The sequence below is a fragment of the Lissotriton helveticus genome, chromosome 12 (genome assembly GCF_964261635.1).
Source record: "Lissotriton helveticus chromosome 12, aLisHel1.1, whole genome shotgun sequence".
Classification (NCBI taxonomy): domain Eukaryota; kingdom Metazoa; phylum Chordata; class Amphibia; order Caudata; family Salamandridae; genus Lissotriton; species Lissotriton helveticus.
Genome location: NC_136073.1, coordinates 793,294,660 through 793,319,536, shown reverse-complemented (window position 1 = coordinate 793,319,536; position 24,877 = coordinate 793,294,660). Strand labels below are relative to the sequence as shown.

Sequence of the window (24,877 nt, the reverse complement as noted above, 5' to 3'; positions counted from 1 at the left end):
GCTGCAGACCCTGGCCTTCTGTGTCCTGCTCTGGACATCCTGTAAGTATGCAGGATCTGAAGTATGTTTGTCTGTTTCGGGACAGCTGTACATATAAGTATGCCTAGGTTCACCATATGTAGTCATAAGTGTTGTGTTTCTTCTCTCTCTCTTCCAGATGCCCAGGCTCAGAAACCTGTGATATCTCCCACGGTTGAGGTCAGTCTTGGACAAAGGGCCACGATTGGCTGTGAGGTTGGGGTGAAAGAGGGCATGCTGTATTTTTCTACAGACAGACCCCAGGAGAAGCCCCGAAGCTCATTCTCTATCACCATCACTCCCTTAGCAGCCCTTATTATGGACCCGGGGTGTCATCTGCCCACGTCACTGCCACAGTGGACAGCACCGGAACCGGGTACCAGCTCATTATAAAAGATGCTCAGATCACAGACGCGGCGCAGTATTACTGTTTAAAGTGGTACACTAGTGTGAACGGACACCACAGTGACACAGAGCCTGACAAAAACCTATGAGCGCAATTCAACAACAAAATACTCAAGACAGTAACTCAAAGATTCAAGGGAAGGAGAGAAAAGCGTGTAAATTATTGTATTGGTTGTTTAACAACCTAAATTTGCCCATATTATTTCGTATTTAACTGCACACTGTCTTCTTACAGGGGCCATGAATGGAGATGAAAAATAGATCAGATTTATAGTGCGGGCCGAGCCCGATCAAGAGCCGAGCCATCAAAATATTTGGCATATCTGTTGTGCACCAAAAGAAGTTACCTTCCCTGACATTTATTAGAAATAATAGGGTCTAAACATGAGTGTGGAAGCCTTTATGAACACAATATTCCTTCTCCACACAGAGGTGCTGTGAGTGAGACACTCAGTCATTACTTGCCTCAGAGGTTTTCAGTCAGCACACACCCTGAGGGGAACTATTTGAAGATGGTTCTCAAATGTTATTCTCAAGTTAAAAAAAGGCAAGGGGGAGTAAATGAATCATCCAAGATCACACAATTTCGTTAAGCAGGGGAACAGGGATTCACCTAGGCGTCATGGTTACATAGTGTGCATTTCAGTCACTGCATGGATGGCTCCTCCTTTCCTCATTTAACACCAAAGGACAGAGCTATGGGTTTAATTTACGAGGAGCTTTATTAGTGCACCGTGTTAGATAAATATACACTGTGGCACAATAGCAGTGGGACTAATTAGCATAGACAATCGGCGACATGCGGAATTACATCACAGGAAGTGATGTCAGGGTAAGTTGGATCATAGGCCTCCAATATCCATCACTTGATGTCAAAACTATAAATGTAATCAAGGTGGAGCAGCAATCTCAGTGGTGGTTCTCAACCGTGTCAACTGGTGCAACACCAAGGGTGGGATTGTGACATCTGCACATATTCAGAACCGTTTGGAAATTGTTAGCAGGTGTGCACCTGACTTGTGCGTAGTTACTTAAAAGATGATTTGGCTGCTCTACATAACATTAACAGCTAAGTGGAGCCAAGTGGCTCCATGCCACGAGTGACACCTTTAGTCAGGCCTGGCTTCTTAGCCAACATCTCCCTGTGTGTTGGAATATTGAGACACATGGAATAGTTAAAGGCAAAACCACAAGCCCCAGAATGCAACATGTGGTCGGCTGAAAAGTCAGGGATGGCTGATAGTTTCACACTAGACTAGAGCAACTTTGACAGATGCTAAATAGAATGCAGCTTCCAATTTTCTATCTTTTCCTTCCCCTCAACTATACTTGGAACATTTCTCTGTGGCAAAAAAAGTTTTATTTTGGTATGAAATACCAGAAATGTGTAACTATTCAGTGTTTGACATAGGGCTGGCTGAATTTTGGCAGATTTCTCAATGCGAGGGGTAGCCATCTGAGGGGTAACCATCTGCGGCAACGGAGAAATTTCACCAGGAGAAGGCCTAGCATACAATTTTCCTGGCTTGCGCTCACCAACTTAACATTGGCAAGCCGTGCGAAAGTAAAAACTCCACTCTGTGCCAAAACACAGAGTTTTTCAGAAATCTTTGCTCTATGCGGAGCACGCAGTGGCCAAAATTGCGCAAACTCTGCGAGTGGAGCAAATTTTACACCCAGCTCTCTCTCTCATCTATGTTTTAAAAATATTTTTATAAATGTAACAATTTGTCTAATTGTTCTTAATATGTATGTGTTTTATGGTTTGTCTTACCATTATGAACTGAATGAAATAAGTAAAGAAAGAAAGAAAGGAATCAAAACTTAAAATTGTTTTTGAGAAAAGATCCTATTTTCTGCCCGCAACACTGGTCCAGCTCTAAAGATGTATTTGTTGCACAAAAATGTACTTTATTATCTTGCTGTCGTGGAACTTCTAATATGTCTCGTAACAGGGCAAGGTTCATAGGCAAGCAGGGGAGAGGAGCAGGTGACATTTGAAGAGCAGATTCTTGCATTACAATATTAAGAAACACAAACCGACGCACCTCTCAAAATAAAGCGAGGGGCTAAATACACCTTTATTGCCTAGAACAATTAGAGTTACATTGAGCTTTAGGTACCATGACACAGCACCACATGCAGAGCACACACCTGATGTGATTAGGCAAGAAAAACATGTCCGAAGAGACACTACAAAAATCAAACAAATGTGTTGCCACTGCCAGAGCTTCCATTATGCAGCCTCACAAAAACAAGCATTGACAAAGCCAATAGGTCTTGCGTATGTGAGAGCTTCTGGTTTTGCAATGTCTTGTAGCCATGTTGTACAGCGGCACAGCTGCTGTTCAGCATGGCTAAACGTTAATAGTGTGTTTCGTTGAGTAGGGAGGCTTTGACGTGAGCGGAGTAGTGTGGCATAGCATAGAGTGGCATTGAGGGGCATGGAGTGGAGTGACGCAGAGTAGCATAGGGTGGATTGGAGTGGTGTAGAGCAGAATGGAGTGGCATAGAGTGGAGTGGTGTAAAGTGGAGTGGCCCAGATTAGATTTGTGTAGAGTTGAGTAGAGTGGAGTGGCTTATAGTAGAATGGCATAGAATAGAGTGGCATCGAGTGGAGTTGAGTGGACTGGCATAGAGGGGACTGGAGTGGCCTAGAGTCAAGTAGGGTAGAGTAGGGTGCTGTGAGTGGAGTACTATAGCGTGATGTAAGGTTGAGTGGCATAGAGTGGAGTGGCACAGAGTGTTATGGCACAGATTGGAGTGGCATACAGCGGATGTGCGGATAATGAAGAGGCTTAAAGTGGAGTGGCGTAAAGTGGAGTGGGATAGAGTGGCGTAAAGTGGAGTGGTATAGAGTGGAGTGGCATAAAGTAGTGCAGTTATGGGTGTAATTAGCTTAAAAAAGCAGACAAACCTAAGATCAACACAAAGGCATGAGGCGTAAAGGGGATGGATGCCTGGAAGGCAACGAAAATAAGCGTATGGTGGCAAGCATCATTAAGGTGTGCATGTGTTGTTTGTGTAGCATTTCTACGTTATTACAACTTAATCCAACCCAAGTAAAATTGTATTTTAATTTAGTTGTACAAGTAAGCCAAAAGGTGCCGGCGTATATAAACAATGCCTAAAAATATGTTTGAAAAAACAATGACTGGAGACAGCAGCACGAGAACTGCTTTCTGAAATGCATACCTCAATCACAGCGTGATCAGCTGACAGAAATGAGTCAAGAGGAAACAATCTGTACTTGGTCCATGCTCCACAGAAAGAAAAGGAAGTGATGTCCGACAGATACTGGTATATTTCAGAAGTGCAAGGAGGCCTCACAATGAAGCCTACAAATGGTAACCAACGGGTGGGCTCCAAGGCCTTTATTGTAAACAATACCCCTCACAAGTGAGGAACGCATAAGCTCTCACAGGTGAGACCTGAAAAGAGTAAATCTCAGGCTCATTTCCTTGGAATAAGGGAAACAGTGCCCACTCTCTAAAGTTAGCGAGGGGCTCCATTCATCAGCGACCACAGCTCGACTAATTTTCTGCTTATCACAATTTAAAGCAAGCTAACAGTAGAATTTTTTCAAGAAAAGGACACAAAGTTAAGAGAGCGCCACAGCAGTATGTTATGCTGAAATCGTGTCTCCACATATTACCAGAGAGAATACCTTCAGGAAAATCTCAACATCTCCATACAGCACAAACTAGCAAAATAATGTGTCTCAGGTTCACGACTTACATGTCTTGACACGTCAGGAAAACTGAAGTGCAGAGATCAGGTGCAGCCAGACTTCAAGAAAGTGCTCAGACTTTGCATTTTTGATTTTGGGAATGGTTGGAATTTCAGTATAAATAGCCTGAATACGAAGACACATCTAAGTGCTGAGAAAGTGCATGGAAAGAGAAATAGCCCATTTCAAAAAAATAACCAGTATTGCGTCCCTTTCTGCACACAGGTGACCTTATAAACAAATAGTCCTATTTTGTGTTACACACATCATGACTATAATTCATGATGTGTGACAGTCTGTGCTATCACTGATGCCTTTGGTGATGATACATGCAGTGTTGTGTGATGATACTGTGGATCAAGCAGACATTACTTAATAATTATTTTACAATGTAGATTATATAGGGGAACATGCATCATTGAAAATTGCATTCGCAAATGGTGCGAATTGCAAAAATCGGCCGTTTGCGAATGCAATTTGAACTTTTGGGATGCATCATAATTTTTGTACTTTTCGTAATTTAAGAAATCGCAAAATTGTGATTTCTTAAATTGCGATTGCATTTAAGTAACTCAAATTGAGATTCCTTAAATGCAATGCATCAAACTTAAAAAGTTAGCGATTTCGCTAATAAGGGGAGCAAATTACCATGAAGTTGACCTTATGGTAATTTGCAAAAACGTTACAAAAAATGCCCTAAAGTGCATTTTTCAAAGTTCCATTTTACACACACACATGCCCTTGGGGCATGTGTGTGTGCAAGATGTACTCATAGACAGATTTCAGGGGTGCAACAGGATGTCCTTTTGACACCCTCGCACCCTTGAAATTGCATTCTCAATTTGTGATTCTCTAATTGAGAATCGCAAATTGAGAATGTCTCCCCATTCATTCCTATGGGCCTCTAGGCCCATAGGAATGAATGGGGAGGTATTCCTTCATTGAGATTCTCAATTAGAGAATCGCAATTAAGGAATATTAAGAAATCACTGTTTTTTTTGCGATTTCTTCATGCATAGCCTTTTGCAATTCCTTATTAGTGAATCCTTATTTTTCGCTAATAAGGAATCGCAAATGGCATTGTTGATCCATGTGGGCCTAAATTCACACAAGAAAAACTCAGGTCTTGGTCTACTGCTGGGTCGTATTGGCAAAGCGGTCAAAAACATGCCGGAGTCCCCCATCCCAGGCATCATTTAGATGCTGGGATGGTGGTTTCCTGATGGCTGAGCCACTTGGTTGTGTCGCTCCAGGCTTCATCTCTTTCATCCCTTTTGATGGCGTATGGTGTCAGGATGTCTGCTTATTTTAGGCATGTCTTGTGAATCCCTCTGAATTCCCTTTTTCGTGTCTGGGACCTCCTTCCACGATGAGACCAGATATAAAAATATCAAATCCAGCAAGCGCCAAAGTAACAAGCATTTGCAAAGGGAAGAGGTCTTGCTTATTTGAGCTATATTAGCTTTGTTAAGGCATTTTTGTAGTCGTGGTGTACAGCATCCCGACTGCTGTGCAGCATGGCTGAAAGTAGGAAGAAGGAAAACAACGCAATGATGTGGTCAATGCTAGCACTTGTTTTGTTTTTTTACTCTCAACCATGCTGCACAGTGGCCGCACTGATGTATAACTTAATAAGGAAAACATTGACAATGTCAATGGCTTCAGCAGTGGCTGAAGCTTTGGCAAATGCCTGTCCTAAGAAAAGGGGGAGCACCTGCTTCATCATGGAATTATCCGCACGTGGAACCAGAAAGGGACTAGGGGCCAGATGTAGGTGGCAAATTACCGGTCGGTAACGGCCGAATTAGGCCGTTACCGACCGGTAATTGGATTTTGAGATGTAGGGGGAAAAAAACAGGCATTTTCGGTAATTTTACCGAATCGGTAAATATACCGGTCGGTAAAATTACCGAAAATGCATTTTCGGTATGTAGGTGCCAATTTGCACATTGACACAGGGCTTTGAAAATCAGTATTTTACCATGCAATACAATTGCATGGTAAAATACCGATGCAGGTGTACATGCACATCTGTGCATGTACACCTGTGCCATGTGGCACACATACATGCCCTTAGGCATGTATGTGTGCCACATGGCACATAAGCCTAAAACAGGGGTGCCAGAGGGTGTCAAAGTGACACCCCCTGCCCCCCTGCTAAAATCGGTATTTACCGATTCTGTAATTACAGAATCGGTATTGCCCATTGATTCCTATGGGCTTCACAGCCCATAGGAATCAATAGGAAATACCGATTCGGTATTTCCAGATTTGGTAAATACCGAATCTTAACGATTCGGTATTTCCACATCTGGAAATACCTACCTCTCCCCCCTTCATATTTACCACTTCTTTAATACCGAATCGGTAAAATTCGGTATTTAAGAGGTGGTTAATATGAATTACCTACATCTGGCCCTAGGTGCGATAATTACCAGAAGTGTCTAGCGGTAAATGTCTTGTGCTTTGGTTTGAATCCCAGCTTCTACAACCCGACCAAAGTCTGATCTTGGGCAAATCTCCTAATCTCCCGGATCTGTACAGAACTAATAGATGTGCGTAGATTTGCTTTTGGCAGAATGAGCTAAGCAATCATGTATTTAATCTGACCACACCTTCATACCCAAGCATTCACTGCGGTGCTGGCAGTGGGAGACGACATACGATTGTACAACTGAAATGCATATTGCTGGAGCAGGGGTGGTTCGCCACCGATGCAGAGCATTTGACAAAATCAGCCACTTGGCAGCAGTTGGGCTTCAGATGTGGATGCAGAATGCATTGAGTAGCTCTTTGTATATAGTATCTGTGATTATATATGTGGCATGGCTTGAGTTCATTCATACCATAAAGCCCCTAAAAGTGTCCACCATGTGCACACAGTGTTGTACAATAAATACTGTACACAAAAACCCAGAAATGCTGCTGTCCACAGAGCAAGCTGGCCATTCCATCCCTCTCTCTTTGGGTACCAGGGAAGATGGCAAGGGCAGAGAGGAGTCAGCTGGGCATTGCATTGCTGTCTAGCATCTTGATGCTTCTGTGACAATTTCTCCTTCATATCCAGTGCTCTGGACACCTAGCACACCTCTCAGTATATTATACACTGTGGAGAATCTGGAAATATCAAAAATATATTTTATCTTTAGCAGTGTTTAATTATTTCGCTGATTGGTGAAATGTACTATCACATTCACTCACAGCAATAGAATGGGCAAACCCCTTTGATGCATCAGACCTTTTTTTACAAGTCAGTAGTGATAGCAGGTGACCTGACAAACACCCCGGGCTTTAAACACTCATTGAACGGTGCAGTGACAGGTATCTGTGAAAAGACTGCTGCTACCGTGCACATGGGATACGTGTCAAAACATGGCACAAGGCTGGCCACATACCAAAAACATTCATTGCTGCGAGGTGTCCCATTGCCATGTGTGATATATTAATCAAATCCAGACTTTTACCCAACTGCTCTTTACTGCTGGGGTTTTTGAGTCCATAGTTAAAATGTTAACAGCCAAAGTCCCAGATACAACGTGGTGTCTGTTAAAATGTCAGAACTGACTTAAAGAAAGACATTTGCCACTGGGAGGCTTGGCAGCTATGAATGCCCACACGACAGCAGCACCAGCTTCAGTCTGTCAGAGAAAGAGTGTAAAAAACAGTGGCGAGCATGCGAAAAGCATCAAGTTTCAGAAGCCTTGGGGTGCAGACCTACAAATTAATCTGGTGTAATACAAATTTCGAATTCTTCAAGGGGTACTATGCTGAGATTAGCAATTTTGAGAGAAGAATACACACTTCCCATAAGACTCACATTTGGAGGATCCACCAAGCATTTCATGATAAGATTACCCCGCCAAGTGCCCTACGATTGCTGAATAAAAGGAAATCGTGCAATTTAACATGTTTTAAAAAATAGTAAATTGTTTTACCATCATTGCTGTACTTAGTTGGGTAATTCATTTTTAAGGTCTTATTCCGCACTTGCATTGACTGCCCAAGGTGAGCTGGTGTACTCCGCCTGTCAGAGCAGGTCACCAAACACACGCCATCTTGGTCAGCGTTCTAGTTGGTGTTGTTAAGAATGCTCCTCCATATTTAAGGAGAGGGAAATGCATGTGCGCAGCTCGCGCGCATATCCAGCGCACCAAAGGCGTGCCAAAGGCAAGCCTGTCTGCGCCGTTCCGCGCACAGATCGCGCATGTTGCTAGCCATGCTGCCGGTCAGGAGTACCGTCTAACCGGGAATGCCAGCCTTCGTTACTCAAAGGAGCAACTAATCTCCATAGGTGAGCAGGGTGGCATGGGCTCCAAAGGGGAGGAACTGAGCGAAGGAAGAGCTACCTTGGTGAATCTTATGCCAGATAGTCTTAAATGTGGCTTCATTAATGTTAGATCCCTGATAAAGCATCATCAGGAGATCTTTACCTTGTTGGAATGTCATAATCTGAGCGCATTGTTTCTAACTGAAACATGGACACGATCTAATTCAGAAGTTGAGCTGTGGCTAGCTTGCCCCCCGGGCTATAAAGCCTTTCATAAACCACGGTTAGTTGGGCGAGGAGGGGGAGTGGGAGTGATCTATAAAGATAAATGGAATTTTGTCCCTATTAATGTTGATGGTGGAGGGCACCGAATTGCTAGGGTTCTCCCTCAAGTATGCCAAAGGACAATTGTTTTCTACCATAGTGTGTTACAGCCCCCCTGGAAGACTGAGCCCCGAGTATCAAGCACTGATTGACATTTATTATAATATGTCACTCACCCATTCAAGAATGTCTATTCTGGGAAACGTCAATCTCTGGGAAAATAGGAATCTAGGCCCAGCCTTGAAAGTGCTACTACAAGCATGTGAGAATATAAACTTGCAACAACTGGTGTTACAGTCAACAAACCAGGGAGGGCAGATCTTAGACTTAATATTTGCAAATCGCACAGAGGTAGAGGTGGTAGAGGTATTGCCTTTATGCTGGATTGATCACTTTTTAATCCAATTTATGTTAACACTTCCCAGAGTGAGCAATAAAATGACTCATTCTGGGAACAATCGACAGGGAAGGGAATAGACTAAGCTGCTAAAAATCTATCATTCCCCGTTATTTACTGAAAAGAACTTATTTGATGCTAGCAAATCGGAGGAAGAAAACTACCACAACTTCTGTGGTCAGATAAACCACACTCTTGACCATCTGGCACCTGTGAAAAAGTTAAAAAACAGGGACAAAACCATCCGCCCCATAGTACAATGAGGAGTTAAAGATACAAAGGAAAAACTGTAAACAGGCAGAAAGAAAGTGGAGGAAATTCTATGAGGAAAAGGACAAAATAGCCTTGAAAATAGCATTGGGCACATATAAAGGAACGATTGTTAAGGCAAAAGCCGAATATTACACAAACATTATTCTGCTGGCGCCTAACAGTGCCAGAGCCACGTTTAATATAGTGAAGGACCTCTCCAAAACCGGAGTATGTGAATAATAAGATCATAGCCACGCAAGAGCTATGTGATGGCCTGGCAGGGTATTTTGAAGAGAAGATTAACAAAGTCATTGGTGGCCTGGAATTAAATGAGGAGGCTTGGATGGAGGATGGAAAGGGCTCATCTGAACTCATGATGACAGGGAAGCAGGAAGAGGGAGCAGACAAAGATAAACAGGTAATCCTGGATAATTTCCCGATCCCCACAGAGGAAGAGTTTAATAAAGTAGCTCTGAGTGTTTCCTCCGGGTCGCCACTGGACCCTCTCCCACATCGGTTGTTGAGAGAATTATATCCAGAGCTCTTTCCCTGGCTCCTCCAAATTTGTTGTCAATCATTAAGTAGCGGAGTGTTCCCAGACTGTTGGAAGCAGGCAATGGTGACCCCCTTACTCAAGAAAGCCACACTCGATCCCCTATGCCCATCGAACTACAGGCCTATCTCCCTGTTGCCCTACCCGGTAAAAATCCTGGAGCGGTCAGGTAGCAAAACCCTGTCATATTTTCTTATGACAACGACTTGCTCAAAGAGGTAAAATTTGGGTTCCGACCTGCGCATGGAATGGAAACGGCTTTAGTGACAGTCCTAGACAAACTCAGAATGAGAGCTGACACCGGCCAATCGGTCATACTAGTATTATTGGCTATGTCAGCCGCACTTGATAAGGTCAATCACAACATTCTGTTAAAGAGATTTATGGAGGTTGGGATTAAGGGCATGGCACTGAACTGGTTCCAGTCATACCTGTCGGGCAGACAGCAGGCAGTGGCTATTCCTCCCTTTGTATCCATATAGAGTTCCATCCAACACGGGGTCCCTCAGTGTTCGTTAATAAGTCCAATTCTATTTAACGTATGCATGCGCCCACTTATTTCTAATATTAAATCCTATGGAATAGAATTAGTGAACTACGCAGATGATACACAACTTGGAAAGGAATAAAGCAGTATCATTGGATAGATTCCTCGAGTGCATGCGAAGAACTGCTAACTGGCTTAGGGACAACTCCTTACAATTTAATGGTGATAAAACAGAAATTGTGTACTGGACGATAATAAAATATCTCGCCCACTCCCAGCCGACTTCTGGCCTACCCCCACAGACAAACCACTAATTCCATCTAAAACAGTGCATAATCTGGGGGTGCTGTTTGACAAGGATCACTGAAAGAATATCGACTGAAAGAATATCGACTACCCAAAATATCGTTGAGAAAATATCGACACTCAAAATATCGAGTTTCTATCTACAAACAGGTAAGTACAAAAATATCGACTACAAAATATAGTTTACAAAAATATCGTTGTAAAAAATATCGACTTTACTAAAAACAATGTTTAATGTTATGTTATGTTATGCGTTTTTATTTGGCGCACAGATGCTCCAGCAAAGGAGCGTCCTGGCGCCCGACAAGGTAGCTGCACAACACAACTTAAACAATAGGCAACCCATATAGAAAAACTAAGGGAATAAAAAAGTTTTCACCGCACGACGAAAAGAAAACAGATCCCTCATAGCACGAATCGCCGGGGGCAGGGAGTTCCACAGGACCGCCGCACGCACTCGGAATGAGCGTCCTCCAGCTCGACTCCGCTTAAAGCGCGGCACGACAGCTAGTTCTAGGTCTGCAGATCTTAAGAGTCGAGCTGGAATGTAGTGGGCGAGAAGGGCCATAAGGATCGTTGCTGGGGACCCCTTCAGAATTTTATAGGCGACACAGAGGACCTTAAACTGTATCCGCTGGGCCACCGGCAGCCAATGCAACGACCGCAGGGTATTAGAGGTAGGACAGAATCTTGGGAGGCCTACCACCGCTCTTGCAGCGGCGTTTTGAATCCGTTGTAGGCGCCCAATCTCCGCCTGGTTCAGACCAACCAGTAAGGAGCTCGCATAATCCAGCCTTGAGATGACTGTGGCTTGGATCATGAGTTGCCTGGTGGGAGCATCGAAGAATTTAAGCACTGGACGGAGCCCGCGCAGGATGCCAAAGCAGCAGGCCGCCGTGCGTTTGGTGTGACACACAAACGTAAGGGAAGGGTCCAACCAGACCCCGAGGTTCTTAAGCTCGGCGGCTGGGATAGGAGCAGGGCCCAACTCCCCCGGCCACCATCTCTCTCCCCAAAGATCCGGCTGTCTGCCAAAAACCATGACCTCGGTCTTACTAGCGTTCAGCTGGAGACAGTTGGACGTCATCCAGCTGGCGACCGCCCGCAGTCCTTGTTGAAACCTGGGGGCATCAACTTCGGCATCCCCGCTGATCGTAACCGCTAGCTGGGTGTCATCGGCATATGACACCATCGTCATACCCCATTGCCTGACAACCTCAGCTAGCGGCCTTACGTACAGATTGAACAACGTAGGACTCAGCGAGGAGCCTTGGGGAACCCCCAGGTTCAACGGATGGAGTTTAGACTGATAAGGCGGGACGGTCACGCTAAAGGCCCGGTTGGCTAAAAACGACCGGAACCACTGGAGAGCGATGCCGGTCACACCAGCCTCCTCTAGGCGCAGCAGAAGGATTGGGTGCGAGACGGTGTCAAAGGCAGCGCTCAGGTCTAATAGCACAAGCGCTGCCGTTTGTCCCGCGTCAAGCACGGAGCGAAGGTGCTCCACCATATAAAGCAGAGCCGTCTCCGTGCTATGACCAGCCCTAAACCCATTCTGCGTCGCGTCGAGGATATCTGCATGGTGAAGATGTTCCGAGAGGACAGCATTTACGTGTGCCTCCATCACCTTAGCTGGCCACGGCAAGAGTGAAATCGGCCGATAGCTCTCCGGCTTGCTGCCGTCCAGGCTAGGTTTTTTAAGGATAGGCCGAACCATGGCTTGCTTCCACTTCAGTGGGACCTCGCCCGATGTTAAAGACGAATTGATCAAGGAACATAGCGGCGAGATATCATGTATCGCTAGGTCCTTGAACACATCTGGGCAAAGCGGATCCTCTGGGGACCCAGACTTCACTTTGCGGGCCAGTGTATCTAGGCTATCAGATGTTAAAGTAGGAAAGGAATGCAATCCCTCAGATGATAGAGGCTTAACGGATGGATTGGCCAAGGGCGTGGCCAAAGGAAAAGCCCGGTAGATAGCATTCACCTTTTCCAAAAAAAACTCTGCCAATTTTTCACAGTGCTCGACGGAGCTCTGGTGCGTTGTTGTTACCTTTTTGGCAGTAAGGTCTTGTAGTACCTTAAAGATAGCCTTAGATGGGTTCGAGCTAGTCCTAAATTGTGCGGCATAAAATGCGGCACGAGTTCTACATACCGCCCGATGATACACTTTGACAGTAGACAGGTAGAGAACTTTCTTCGTGCTGTTATAGGCTTTCCGCCATGCCCGCTCTGCGCGCCTACAGGACACCTTCAAAGCACGCAGTGAGTCATCATACCAGGGGCTGGCTTTACCGGTCCCAGTTTTGCAGCTGACCAAGGGAATAAGAGTGTCCAACGCCCTAGATACCCAATTACAGAACCTGTCATAAGCCTGGTCAGGCGTCCCCGTGATGACAAATGGGTCAGCCGATAGGAGATGGAAAAAGTCCTCCAGCTTAAGTTTATTCCAGCGTCGTCTTAGAATCGAACACACCACTGGCTTAGGTTGAATAGCCAGAAAAGGGCACTGGATCTGTATCAGATAGTGGTCAGTCCATGCTAGAGGTGTGTAGCTGGTAATACAGGCTTCCGTAAGATTGGAGAAAAACGGATCAAGGGTGTGACCCCCTGAATGGGTGGGCTGTGCCACCAGCTGAGTCAGCTGGAGCGCCTCAAGATCTGCCACAAAACTGGCCACCGAAGGGCTGGTCAAGTGATCAAAGTGCAAGTTTAAGTCTCCAATGATGGAGAAATTGGAGCACCCTGTCGCCAGTTCACTAATGGCGTTTAATTACATTAATATAAAAAATTAATTACTAAAATATAATTAACAATACTTAAAATAACTTTTCATAATTAAATAATTAATGAAAGTAAAAAAATAATGTTTTTTTCATCATATTTCTTAAAACATATATATATAGTAACAAAATTTAATTAAATAATAGGCAATATTGTATATGTACCCCAAAAACCCAAAACTGACCCTGAACCCTAAAAATACCCCTTTACCCAAAAAATGAAAACTGACCCTGAACCCTAAAAATACCCCTTTACCCAAAAACTGAAAACTGACCCTGAACCCTAAAAATACCCCTTTACCCAAAAACTGAAAACTGACCCTGAACCCTAAAAATACCCCTTTGCCCAAAAACTGAAAACTGACCCTGAACCCTAAAAATACCCCTTTACCCAAAAACTGAAAACTGACCCTGAACCCTAAAAATACCCCTTTGCCCAAAAACTGAAAACTGACCCTGAACCCTAAAAATACCCCTTTGCCCAAAAACTGAAAACTGACCCTGAACCCTAAAAATACCCCTTTACCCAAAAACTGAAAACTGACCCTGAACCCTAAAAATACCCCTTTGCCCAAAAACTGAAAACTGACACTGAACCCTAAAAATACCCCTTTGCCCAAAAACTGAAAACTGACCCTGGACCCTAAAAATACCCCTTTAATTTAACATAATTAGCAATTAATCAATTAAATTAAAGTAATTACCAATTACATTTTAATTAATTAAAAAATATTTTTTAATTAACAATTATTTAAATAATACTACCAATTATTAAATTTACATATTTAATTAATTATAATTAAATTACTTCCCACCCTATTCCCCTATAAACCCACAACCCGCTACAGAAAATACATTATTTTAATTTACATAATTAGCAATTAATCAATTAAATTAAATTAATTACCAATTAAATTGTAAATAATTAACATATATTATTTAATTACCAATTAATTAATTATTACTACCAATTAATAAATTTACATATTTAATTTATTATAATTAAATTACTTCCCACCCTATTCCCCTATAAACCCACAACCCGCTACAGAATAAAATTACACAATAATTAAAAAAAATTATTAATTAAAAATAATAATAAAAAAATGACACTTTTCACATATAATATAACATAAAAACACTATAAATAATTAAATATTATTTAAAAAACTATATTTTTTACTATCTAGATTATATACTTGGATATTTTCACTGTCTATATTATTTACAGTCGATATTACTTCACTTACCTTAAAAACGATATTTTGACTGTCGATATTCTGTCTAGTCGATATTTTCTCCAAACGATATTTAAAACTCGATATTCTTTCCAGTCGATATTTTGGAGTCGATATTATGTCTGTGCACCGTTTGACAATAGTCTACAACTAGACTCCCAAGTAAATAAAACAGTTGGCACCTGTCTATCTTTGATTAGAGCTCTACGGAAAATACTTCCGCTGCTGCCGACTTCCGCCAGGACCCAGGTGCTGAGGAGTGTCATCTTGAGCAGGTTAGAGTATTGTAACAGTCTACTACTGGGAGCACCAAATTCTCTGATAATGAAACTGCAGAGAATTCAAACAATAGCTGCCAAGTTAGCTATAAAGAGACATCGTAGGTCTTCTGCATCTCTATCCCTTAATCAATCAATCAATCATACCATTTGTATAGCGCGCTACTCACCCGGAAGGGTCTCAAGGTGCTTTGGGGAGGGGTCCGCTACTGCTCGAACTGCCAGGTCTTGAGTTGTTTCCTGAAGGCGAGATGGTCCTGTGTCAGCCGGAGGTGGATGGGGAGGGAGTTCCACGTCTTGGCTGCCAGGTAGGAGAAGGATCTTCCTCCGGCGGTGGCTCTTTGGATGCGTGGTACGGCGGTGAGGGCGAGGCTTGTAGAGCGTAGCTGACGGGTGGGCGTGTAGAAGGTCAGGCGGTCGTTGAGGTACTTGGGGCCCAGGTCGTGGAGAGACTTGTGTGCATGGGTAAGGAGCCTGAACGTGATCCTTTTGCTGACGGGGAGCCAGTGCAGGTCCCTCAGGTGGCCGGAGATGTGGCTGCATCGGGGGATGTCCAGGATGAGTCGGACGGAGGCGCTCTGTATGCGCTGGAGTCTTTTCTGTAGTTTGGCTGTGGTTCCCGCGTAGAGGGTGTTCCCGTAGTCTAGTTGGCTGGTGATGAGGGCCTGGGTGACCGTCTTCCTGGTTTCGGTCGGGATCCATCGGAAGATCTTTCGGAGCATGCGCAGGGTGTTGAAACACGATGAGGAGACGGCGTTGACTTGTCTGGTCATCGAGAGGGAGGAGTCCAGGACGAAGCCCAGGTTGCGTTCGTGGTCGGTTGGCTTGGGAGCGATGCCTAGGGCGGGGGGCCACCAGGAGTCATCCCAGGTGGAGGGCAATGGTCCCAGGATGAGGACTTCCGTCTTGTCAGAGTTTAGTTTCAGGCGGCTGTTCTTCATCCATTCGGCAACGTTTTTCATCCCTTCGTGCAGGCTCGTTCTGGCGGTGGCAGGGTCTCTGGTGAGGGAGAGGATCAGTTGGGTGTCGTCGGCGTAGGAGATGATGTTGAGGTTGTGCTGGCGTGCGATGGTTGCAAGTGGTCTCATGTAGACGTTGAAGAGGGTTGAGCTGAGTGAAGATCGTTGTGGTACGCCGCAGATGACTTCGGTAGCCTCGGATCGGAACGGGGGAGGTGGATTCGCTGGGTTCTTCCGGCGAGGAACGAGATGATCCACTCCAGTGCCTTCTCTTGGATCCCGATGTTGCTGAGGCCTTGGACTAGAGTGCGGTGGCAGACGGTGTCGAACACTGCAGAAAGGTCCAGGAGGATGAGGGCCGCTGTTTCCCCGTTGTCGAGCAGGGTTCTGATGTCGATGGTGGCTGCGATGAGGGCGGTCTCCGTGCTGTGGTTGGCTCGGAAACCAGACTGTGAGGGGTCAAGGGATCTGTTCGTCTCGAGGAAGGCGGCGAGCTGCTTGTTGACGGTCTTCTCGATGACTTTGGCAGGAAAAGGGAGGAGCGAGATGGGGCGGAAGTTCTTGAGGTCGGTGGGGTCCGCTGTTGGTTTCTTCAGTAGGGCGTTGAGCTTGGCGTGCTTCCAGCTCTCCGGGAAGGTGGCGGTGTTGAAGGAGGTGTTGATGACGTCCCGGAGTTGGGGTGCGATGATGGAGTCGGCCTTGTTGAAGATGTGGTGGGGGCAGGGGTCGGTTGGTTACCGATTCTGCAGGCAATACCATTTAAATCACTCTGCATTGTCTTTAAGACAGTACACGGAATGGGACCTAGACCACTGTAGAGAAAATGTACCTGGTATATTCCATCTAGAAACCCTCGCTCATCAACAGCAAGACTGGTGAGAACAACTAGATTTAGATAAACCCGGACTGGAGGCAGAGCATTCGGCTCTGCAGCTTCGCGGTTGTGGAATGAATTCCCGATTGATCTCAGACAAACTGAGAATCTGCTGCACTTTAGAAAAAAGCTGAAAACATGGCTCTTCCCCAGGGAAGAGTGATGTAGAGTTGTAGCTCTAATTACTCTCATCTGGCATGGTTGTTTCTACGCACAGTTAATGTATGGTAATCCCAGCGCCATGATACCCGTCGGGTGACAGTGCGCTATATAAATCCAGCTTACATTACAAAGTGATCAGTTACTTACTTTGCGGTAATCATATTACCTTGTTTTTTATTTGGAACTCCATGCACCACTTCCGCAAATTCTAAGCCTGGTGCACAACAGAGATTAGTATTACCCAATTGTAATAGTAAAGTATTCAATATACTGACCTCATAAGAAAGCAAGGGTGACACAGAAAGGCCTGGACTAGAATCATGATCTTCAGGACACTGTAGGTTCTCAGTGATGAGCATTCAGGTCACTGAACCATCCTCTTAGCATCCTACCACCCAAAGGATTCCTTGAGTACAGTGGATCCCAATGTCACAGACCATTTAGGACCTGAATTTTAAAATATATGGCCACTCATTAAATATTTGAGTGGTTCATTGTGTTGAGTTTGAAGCAAGAGCAGTGCGAATGGAGACTCCAGAACTTTCATTTCAGGCAGTTCAGGGGTAAGTGCCGGTGAGTTACTGACTGGGCAAATACAATGAAGGGCTGGGAACCTCAGTGGCCTCTTTACAAGTATGGTGGATTTTTGATAGGGAGAAATCAGGCCCAAATAAACTGCTCTGGTCAGCATCTGGCTCCATATGAATCCCAGAATTATGAGAAAACTCTCCAGGAATTAGGAATAACCATGGGGACTCAGAATTACTGGGTCCTTTTTTGGTTGTTATCCCTGATTCCAGGGACAGTTGCACTCTTATTTATGACCTGCTCTGAGCCGGTGGTAGAACTGAGCAGAGAACAACAGTGGGTCACACGCGGAGTGGGAGAGGCAGGGTCTGATGTGACCTTTCATCCTCCTCCAATGCTGTGGCGGTGGGTTTAATGGCGGCCGGGCTGAGGCTCTGATCCCGCCTCAGCTCGTCAGTCTGAGGGTTACACTGGGTCTTGCGGATTCACACCTAGTACAACTCGGCCTCCTGATCCCGCAGTGTGTATGGTGGGAGCATCAGGCATCTTGAAATCTGGAAGTGCATTATCCAAACTGAGGATCCATCTGACTCCTAGTGAAAGCCGCCTGACTACCAATGACAGCCCCAAAGCAGGTGACTTCAGAACTGGAGCAAAGGGGCAAAGGCAACAGCCAAGGGTCAAGATTGACACTTTTACCAGGTCTTGATTTTACCTAACAATTGTTTACTGTCAGGAACATGTAGTTTCATGTTTTCCATAAAAATAAATAACAGCTTTCCGTATCCTGTTTGATAGAAAAAGAGAACTCACTAACAGTGTCAAAAGATGTCAGAGGACCTTTTATTTCCATTAAGATAACATGTATGAATGTTGCTTGGAATCAGACAGTTTTGAGATTGATTTTTGGGTGATTCACATTTTACTGTCCTCAGGTCACTTTGGTGATAGCCCAGAGGCATCGACAGATGGTCATTGTTTCACATTTGTCAAAGTGATGCAGAACCTGGCAATAAACAGTACTTTGTGGTGACTGTGCTTTGTTTCCTTCACAGAGCACTGGTGTCCCTGGGTTCACTCAGGTTCAGGCACAGTCACCCCAGCCTCAGCTGACAGCAGGCACCTTTGACCTCTGAACATAATGCTGGTATAAGGGGAGGTGCTCTGTGGAGTCCACCCAGGTGTGGCAGAGGAGCAACAACAGGAATACACTGGACTGGTGCCAGGCAGCCATGGGAGATGCTCCAAACACCCGCCAATGAGTGGAAGAGAGGCTGGTGTACTTATTTAATATACTTCAAGACGTGTATAAACATTACCTATTATATGAAACTACTGGTGTCGACCTTTTACAATTTCCTTTCAATTTAAGTACTACATTTGTGCATTCACACCCTAAACCTTCATCCTTGAACGTGTGCCCATCACTTGGTCCTAATTTGCTGTGTGGGTTCGCAATCACATATATGCAGGGGTTATCAGGGTTTTCCCCTGACCTGGCAGCACCATAACCACATATTCTCTCTTACACTCCACCGTTAACTAGCCTGAGCGCCATTCTTCCTGCCTTTCCAAAACCCATCGCAGAACCTGAAAAGAGTGGAAGAGAACCAGCCCAGAGAAATCTACTTGTTAGAGGCTACCATGCTGAGTGCTCCGCCCAGAATACATGGGATTGACACAGTGGAACCAACACACACAGTATTTGGAAAACCTGGGAGTCATAGTCTCCATTCAGGCGTGTGAATGGAATTCTGATATTAGTAATGCATTAGTTATATTACACCTGGGGAGTGGGAGAGCGCCCTTCCATAGGAATGTACTTTTTACATGCTGCCGGGGTAGGCGCCTTAATATAGTCCACCCAGAACCCCAGTGGAGGAACCTACATGAATACTCTGGTAACAGATAGTCAGGGTAAATGCTGTATGTAGCTTATGCAGGAGTACAGGGTTGTGACCAACACAGTGGGGTTCTATATTGCACCACTGAGTAACAATGTTAACCCCTTCGACGCTCATGACGAGCTGGGCTCGTCATGAGGTAGCCTCCTCGCACGCTCATGACGAGCCCAGCTCGTCATGAATAATGGGTTTTTAAAAAACTCAGCGCAGCAGGGGAAAATGCTCCGCAACGATGCGGTTAAAAGAAGTTTTATAAAGACAACGTTGAGGTCTAAAAAAGTAATGAGTCCTCTGGATGGGGTGAGTTGTTCAATATTCAATCAAGACATAAATATGAGATTATTTGCTTAAGTGTTGTTTATAAAACAAATTGGAATTTCTACAGGATGCAACCTGCCAGAACTGGTTGAACTGAGTATCATGCTCATGGTTAGGCATTGTAGGTGGTGAAACAATATATCACTACTTTTATCCACGAATAACTACATAACGCAACAGCTGTTATCTGTAAGACCTGAACAATTGGCGAATTAAAAAATACGCTGCGAAACACGTGTTTGATGTTGGTTCCCTTGTGCTACTAAAGCAAAATTAGAAAATTATAACTCAATCTTTTTCATATTCCTCTAGTCAATAAAAAAAGAAATATAACACCAATCCTGAGAACTTATTAGTTTTTAGACCTCAATTCTTCTAGGGAGAAGTACTGGAACCTGTTTGAGGTCGACCTGCCAGTTCGACCTGCCAGTTCACAAAAAATAAGGTACGCTTCTCCCCTTTTTTTACATCTTTGACTGGAGCTTGATAATTAAAAGACCCGAGTGGGTTAAATTGAAAATCAATTTCCCATCTTTTTTAGACATCTCTGTCTGGCCACCACAATAACTAGCGAGTTGGACCACAAGAAGATTAACCATCACGCCCCTCTTTAAAACAATTTTGGTATGTAGCTATCCTTTATTATCACTCCTTACCCACGATTGGAGAAAGGCACTCACAATGAATTTGCCTGTTAAAGTAAAGCAATGTCTTTGCATCTTTTCAGATACAAAGAATAAACAGCCCTGATGATAGACCAGTGACTTTGTGCCTGGTTCTTGAAACGCGTCGGCAGTCTTTCTTGGGTGGAATAAATTGTCAACTTCACGACACTAGGACCGTCTGGTCCAGTATTTAAGCGTTTACAAGCTATTAAGTTGCTTATACCCCCTTGGAAATCATTTTTCTTCATGTTTTTTATTGTAAAATTTGTTGGTTGTGATGTAATTATAATTTTTTGTAATGTTTTATGCAGAAACGGTTTTTAGTGTGTAAATAATGTTTGTTTTTTGATGTATGTACAAAGTGTATTTAGTCTTGTAAATATTCCAATACGTAGTCCTTTATTCTGTTATAATTTTTTGAAAATTTGAAAAAAAGCATAAAATGATAGACACTGAGTAATGCTGTCTAAGGGTGGTTACAATAAACTGGTTTCCTACCGTTCTTGAATATTGAATGAGTAATTGCGGTGTGGGCACTGTGTGTTTTTGCAATTTAAATATAAGGTCTAGCCCCCACTACATGTTTATGGACCTATCCCCTTTTGGTTCTCAAAAATCTGTGCTTAGCATAGTGTGCTGCCCGACTTGTATTTTGCTGTTTCTGTCATTGCATCCAGATATATGATACAACAGTAACATCATACCTACAACAAGTCAGGACTATTGGCTTTGTCAATGTTTATTAGTTGCATAAGATAAATAATTGCAACTATGGCTTGTTACATGTAATATTGAAAAAGCTTCCGCTTAAAGCCCTGGTGACCCCACAATGTTGCTGCTCTTGCGTTTCAAGAAGAGAAGGGAAATCCAGAAAGAAAATGACTCTTTAAAGGATTTTCTTACCCCACAACGCTCACCTGGCATGATGTCAGTAACTTCTCCACTAGTCAGACACTCCAGGATTTCGTGATTTCGCGGTTTGTCGCGAAATCGGCACTTTTGTAAAAATGCCACGATTTTTACAAAAGTGCCCACTAAGATATCTGTGTTTGTTGTAGGAAAAACTGCCAAATAAAATGTCGCAAAATTGCCAGCTAAATTTCCATATTTGTGCCGCTAAATTTCCATTTTTGTGTCGCTAAATTTGCTAATCCATGCCGCTATATCCTGGGGAGTCTGATTAATATATTGATACAAAAATGTTGCACATATTGAAAGCAGCAACAATTTCCTACTCGAATGCAGCTACACCTTAAATACAATCTGTGAAAAAAGTCAGTTTCTATGTTCCTGTTTCGGTCCAGTGATGTGTTAAGTGCATTTCATATTTGCATACCTGCCTCTTGGTCCTCCCTGGGGGACTGATGCATATATTAAGCTTGTCAGACTTCACCTTTTGTACATCTCTGTGCTCGAGGTCCAGAAAGGAGCCCCCGACCCTGAAAGAATGAGGCTGCTACAGACCCTGGCCTTCTGTGTCCTGCTGTGGACACCCTGTAAGTGTGCAGGATCTGAAGTGTGTTTGCCTATTTTTTGTGCAACAGTACATGTAATTATGCTTATGTTTACCGCATGTATCCTTAAAATGTTGTATTTCTTCTCTCTCTCCCTCTTTCAGATGCTCGGGCTCAGAAACCTGTGATATCTCCCACAGTTGAGGTCAGCCTTGGACAAAGGGCCATGATTGGCTGTGAGGTTGGGGTGAAAGAAGCCTATAATGTATATTTCTACAGACAGACCCCAGGAGAAGCCCCACAGCTCATTCTGTATCACTATCACGCCTGGAGCGACCCTAGATATGGCCCCGGGATGTCATCTGACCACTTCACTGCCACAGTGGGCAGCACCGGAACCGGGTACCAGCTCATTATAAAAGATGCTCAGATCACAGACGTGGCACATTATTACTGTTTAAAGTGGTACAGCAGTTTGCAAGGATACCACAGTGACACAGAGCCTGACAAAAACCTATGAACTCAATTCAACAACAAAATACTCAAGACAGTAACTCAAAGGTTTAAGGAAAGGAGAGAAAGGCATATTAAAGATTTTATTAGCTGTTTAACAACATACATCAGTCCATATTATTTTGTATTTAACTGCACACTGTCTTCTTACAGGGGCCCTGACTAGAGGTGACAAATACATCAAATATATAGTGAGAGCCGAGCCCGATCAAGAGCCGAGCCATCAAAATATTTGGCATATCTGTTGTGCACCAAAAGAAGTGATTCACTTTAGCATGTTACATTATATAGTTACCTTCCCTGACATTTATTAGAAATAATAGGGTCTAAACATGAGTGTGGAAACCTTTATGAACCCAATAATCCTTCTCCACACAGAGGGGCTGTGAGTGAGACACTCAGTCATTACTTGCCTCCAGGGGTTTTCAGTCAGCACACACCCTGAGGGGAAATAGTTGAAGATGGTTCTCAAATGTGATCCTCAAGGAAAGAAAGGCAAGGGGGAGTAAATTAATCATCCAAGATCACACAATTTGGTAAAGCAGAGAAGCCTGGATTGAACCCGGGCGTGATGTTTACATAGTGTGCATATCAGTCACTGCATGGATGGCTCCTCCTTTCCTTATTTAAGAGCAAAGGGCAGAGCTAGGTGTTTAATTTACGAGGAGCTTTATTAGTCAACTGTGTTAAATAAATATACCGGGGCACAATGGCAGTGGGACTAATTAGTCAAGGCAATCAGTGACATGCGGAATTACATTACACTAAGTGATGTCAGGGTAAGTTAGGTCATAGGCCTCCAATATCCCTCACTTGATGTCAGAACTACAAGTTTAATCAATGTGGAGCAGCAATCTCAGTGGTGGTTCTCAACCGTGACAACTGGAGCACCACCAAGGGTGGGATTGTGGCTTCTGCACATATTAAGAGCCGTTTGGAAGGAGTTAGCAGGTGTGCACCTGACGTGTGTGTAGTTACTTAAACGATGGCTTGGGTGCTCTAAATAACATTAACTGCCAAGTGGCTCCATGTCACGTGTGACACCTTTAGCCAGGCCTGGCTTCTTAGCCAACATCTCCCTGTGTGTTGGAATATTGAGACACAAATGGAACAGTTAAAGGCAAAACCACAAGCCCCAGAATGCAACATGTGGTCGGCTGAAAGGCCAGGGATGGCTGATAGTTTCACACTGGAACAACTTTGGCAGATGTTAAGTAGAATGCAGCTTCCAATTTTCTACTTTTTCCTTCCCCTCAACTGTACTTGGAACATTTCTCCGTGGCAAAACAAGTTTTATTTTGGTATGAAATGCCAGAAATGTGCAACTATTCAGGGTTTGATATAGGCCTGGGAAAAGTTCGGCAGGTTTCTCAATGCGAGAGGCGGCTGCGGCGACTGCCCGAGGTGAGAAATTTCACCAGGAGAAGGCCTAGCATACAATTTTCCTGGCTTGCGCTCACCAACTTAACGTTGGCAAGCCGTGCGAAAGTAAAAACTCCACTCTGCGCCACAATGCAGAGTTTTTCAGACATCTGCCCTATATGCGGAGCACGGAGTGGCCAAAACTCAGGAAACTCTGTGAGCAGAGCGAATTTTACACCCAGGCCTCGTTTTATATAAGCTTTCTCTCTTATCTATGTGTTTTAAATATTTTTATATTTGCAACTATTTGTATAATTGTTCCGAATAAGTATGTGTTTTTATGGTTTGTCTTTTTATTATGAACCAAATAAAATAAGTAAAGAAACAAACAAACAAACAAAGGTATGAAAACTTAAAACTATTTTTGAGAAAAGATCCTATTTTCTTCCCCCAAAACTGGTCCAGCTCTAAAGTAGTATTTGTTGTATGAATCTCACAACAGGGCAAGGTTCATTAGGCATTTAGGGTAGAGAGAGGTGACATTTGAAGAGTAGATTTTTGAGATGCTAAATACACCTTTTTTTCCTACTAGCAGCCCGTCCCGACCTTGTCCGGGAGCAATCAGGCTTCCCCGCCCCCCGCCCGCCCCAACATTGTCCAGCAGCCCGGGACCCCGCCCGCTCCGACATTGTCTAGCAGCCCGGGGCCCCGCCCGCCCCGTCCCCCGCCTGCCCCGACATTGTCCGTGGGTCCCCCGGAGCCTTACCTCAGCCGCCGCTCCTCCCCCGTGCTCCTCAGTTTACCACTCTGCCGCTCGTCACCGCTCCTCCCGCCTGTACGCCGGTCCTCACCGCCTGTCTGCCGCTCATCACCGCTCCTCCCCCGCGCCATGTCCGCAGCTCCTGGACGCCGCTCCTACCCGCGCTCCTGACGTCAGCACGCAGGTCGCGGCCAGGGCTACTTCGAAGGGACTACTTTTTTTTTTAAGGTATATTTTTTAAATAACGCATATTTTTATACTTTATATAGCCTATGTCCATTTGCACACCCTGACGATTACAATGATGTATCGGGTGTGTGGATTGGCGCTGTGGTTCCCG

General features: G+C 44.3%; 1 gene segment (V, D, J or C); it reads left to right on the top strand.

The window, feature by feature from the left end:
- The first annotated feature begins 1,222 nt into the window (after positions 1-1,222).
- On the top strand, positions 1,223-22,422 carry LOC144798147 (immunoglobulin lambda variable 1-40-like). The segment is given in 3 exon segments: positions 1,223-1,255; positions 21,866-21,944; positions 22,067-22,422. Coding segments are annotated over 3 exon segments (468 nt in total).
- Positions 22,423-24,877: the final 2,455 nt, after the last annotated feature.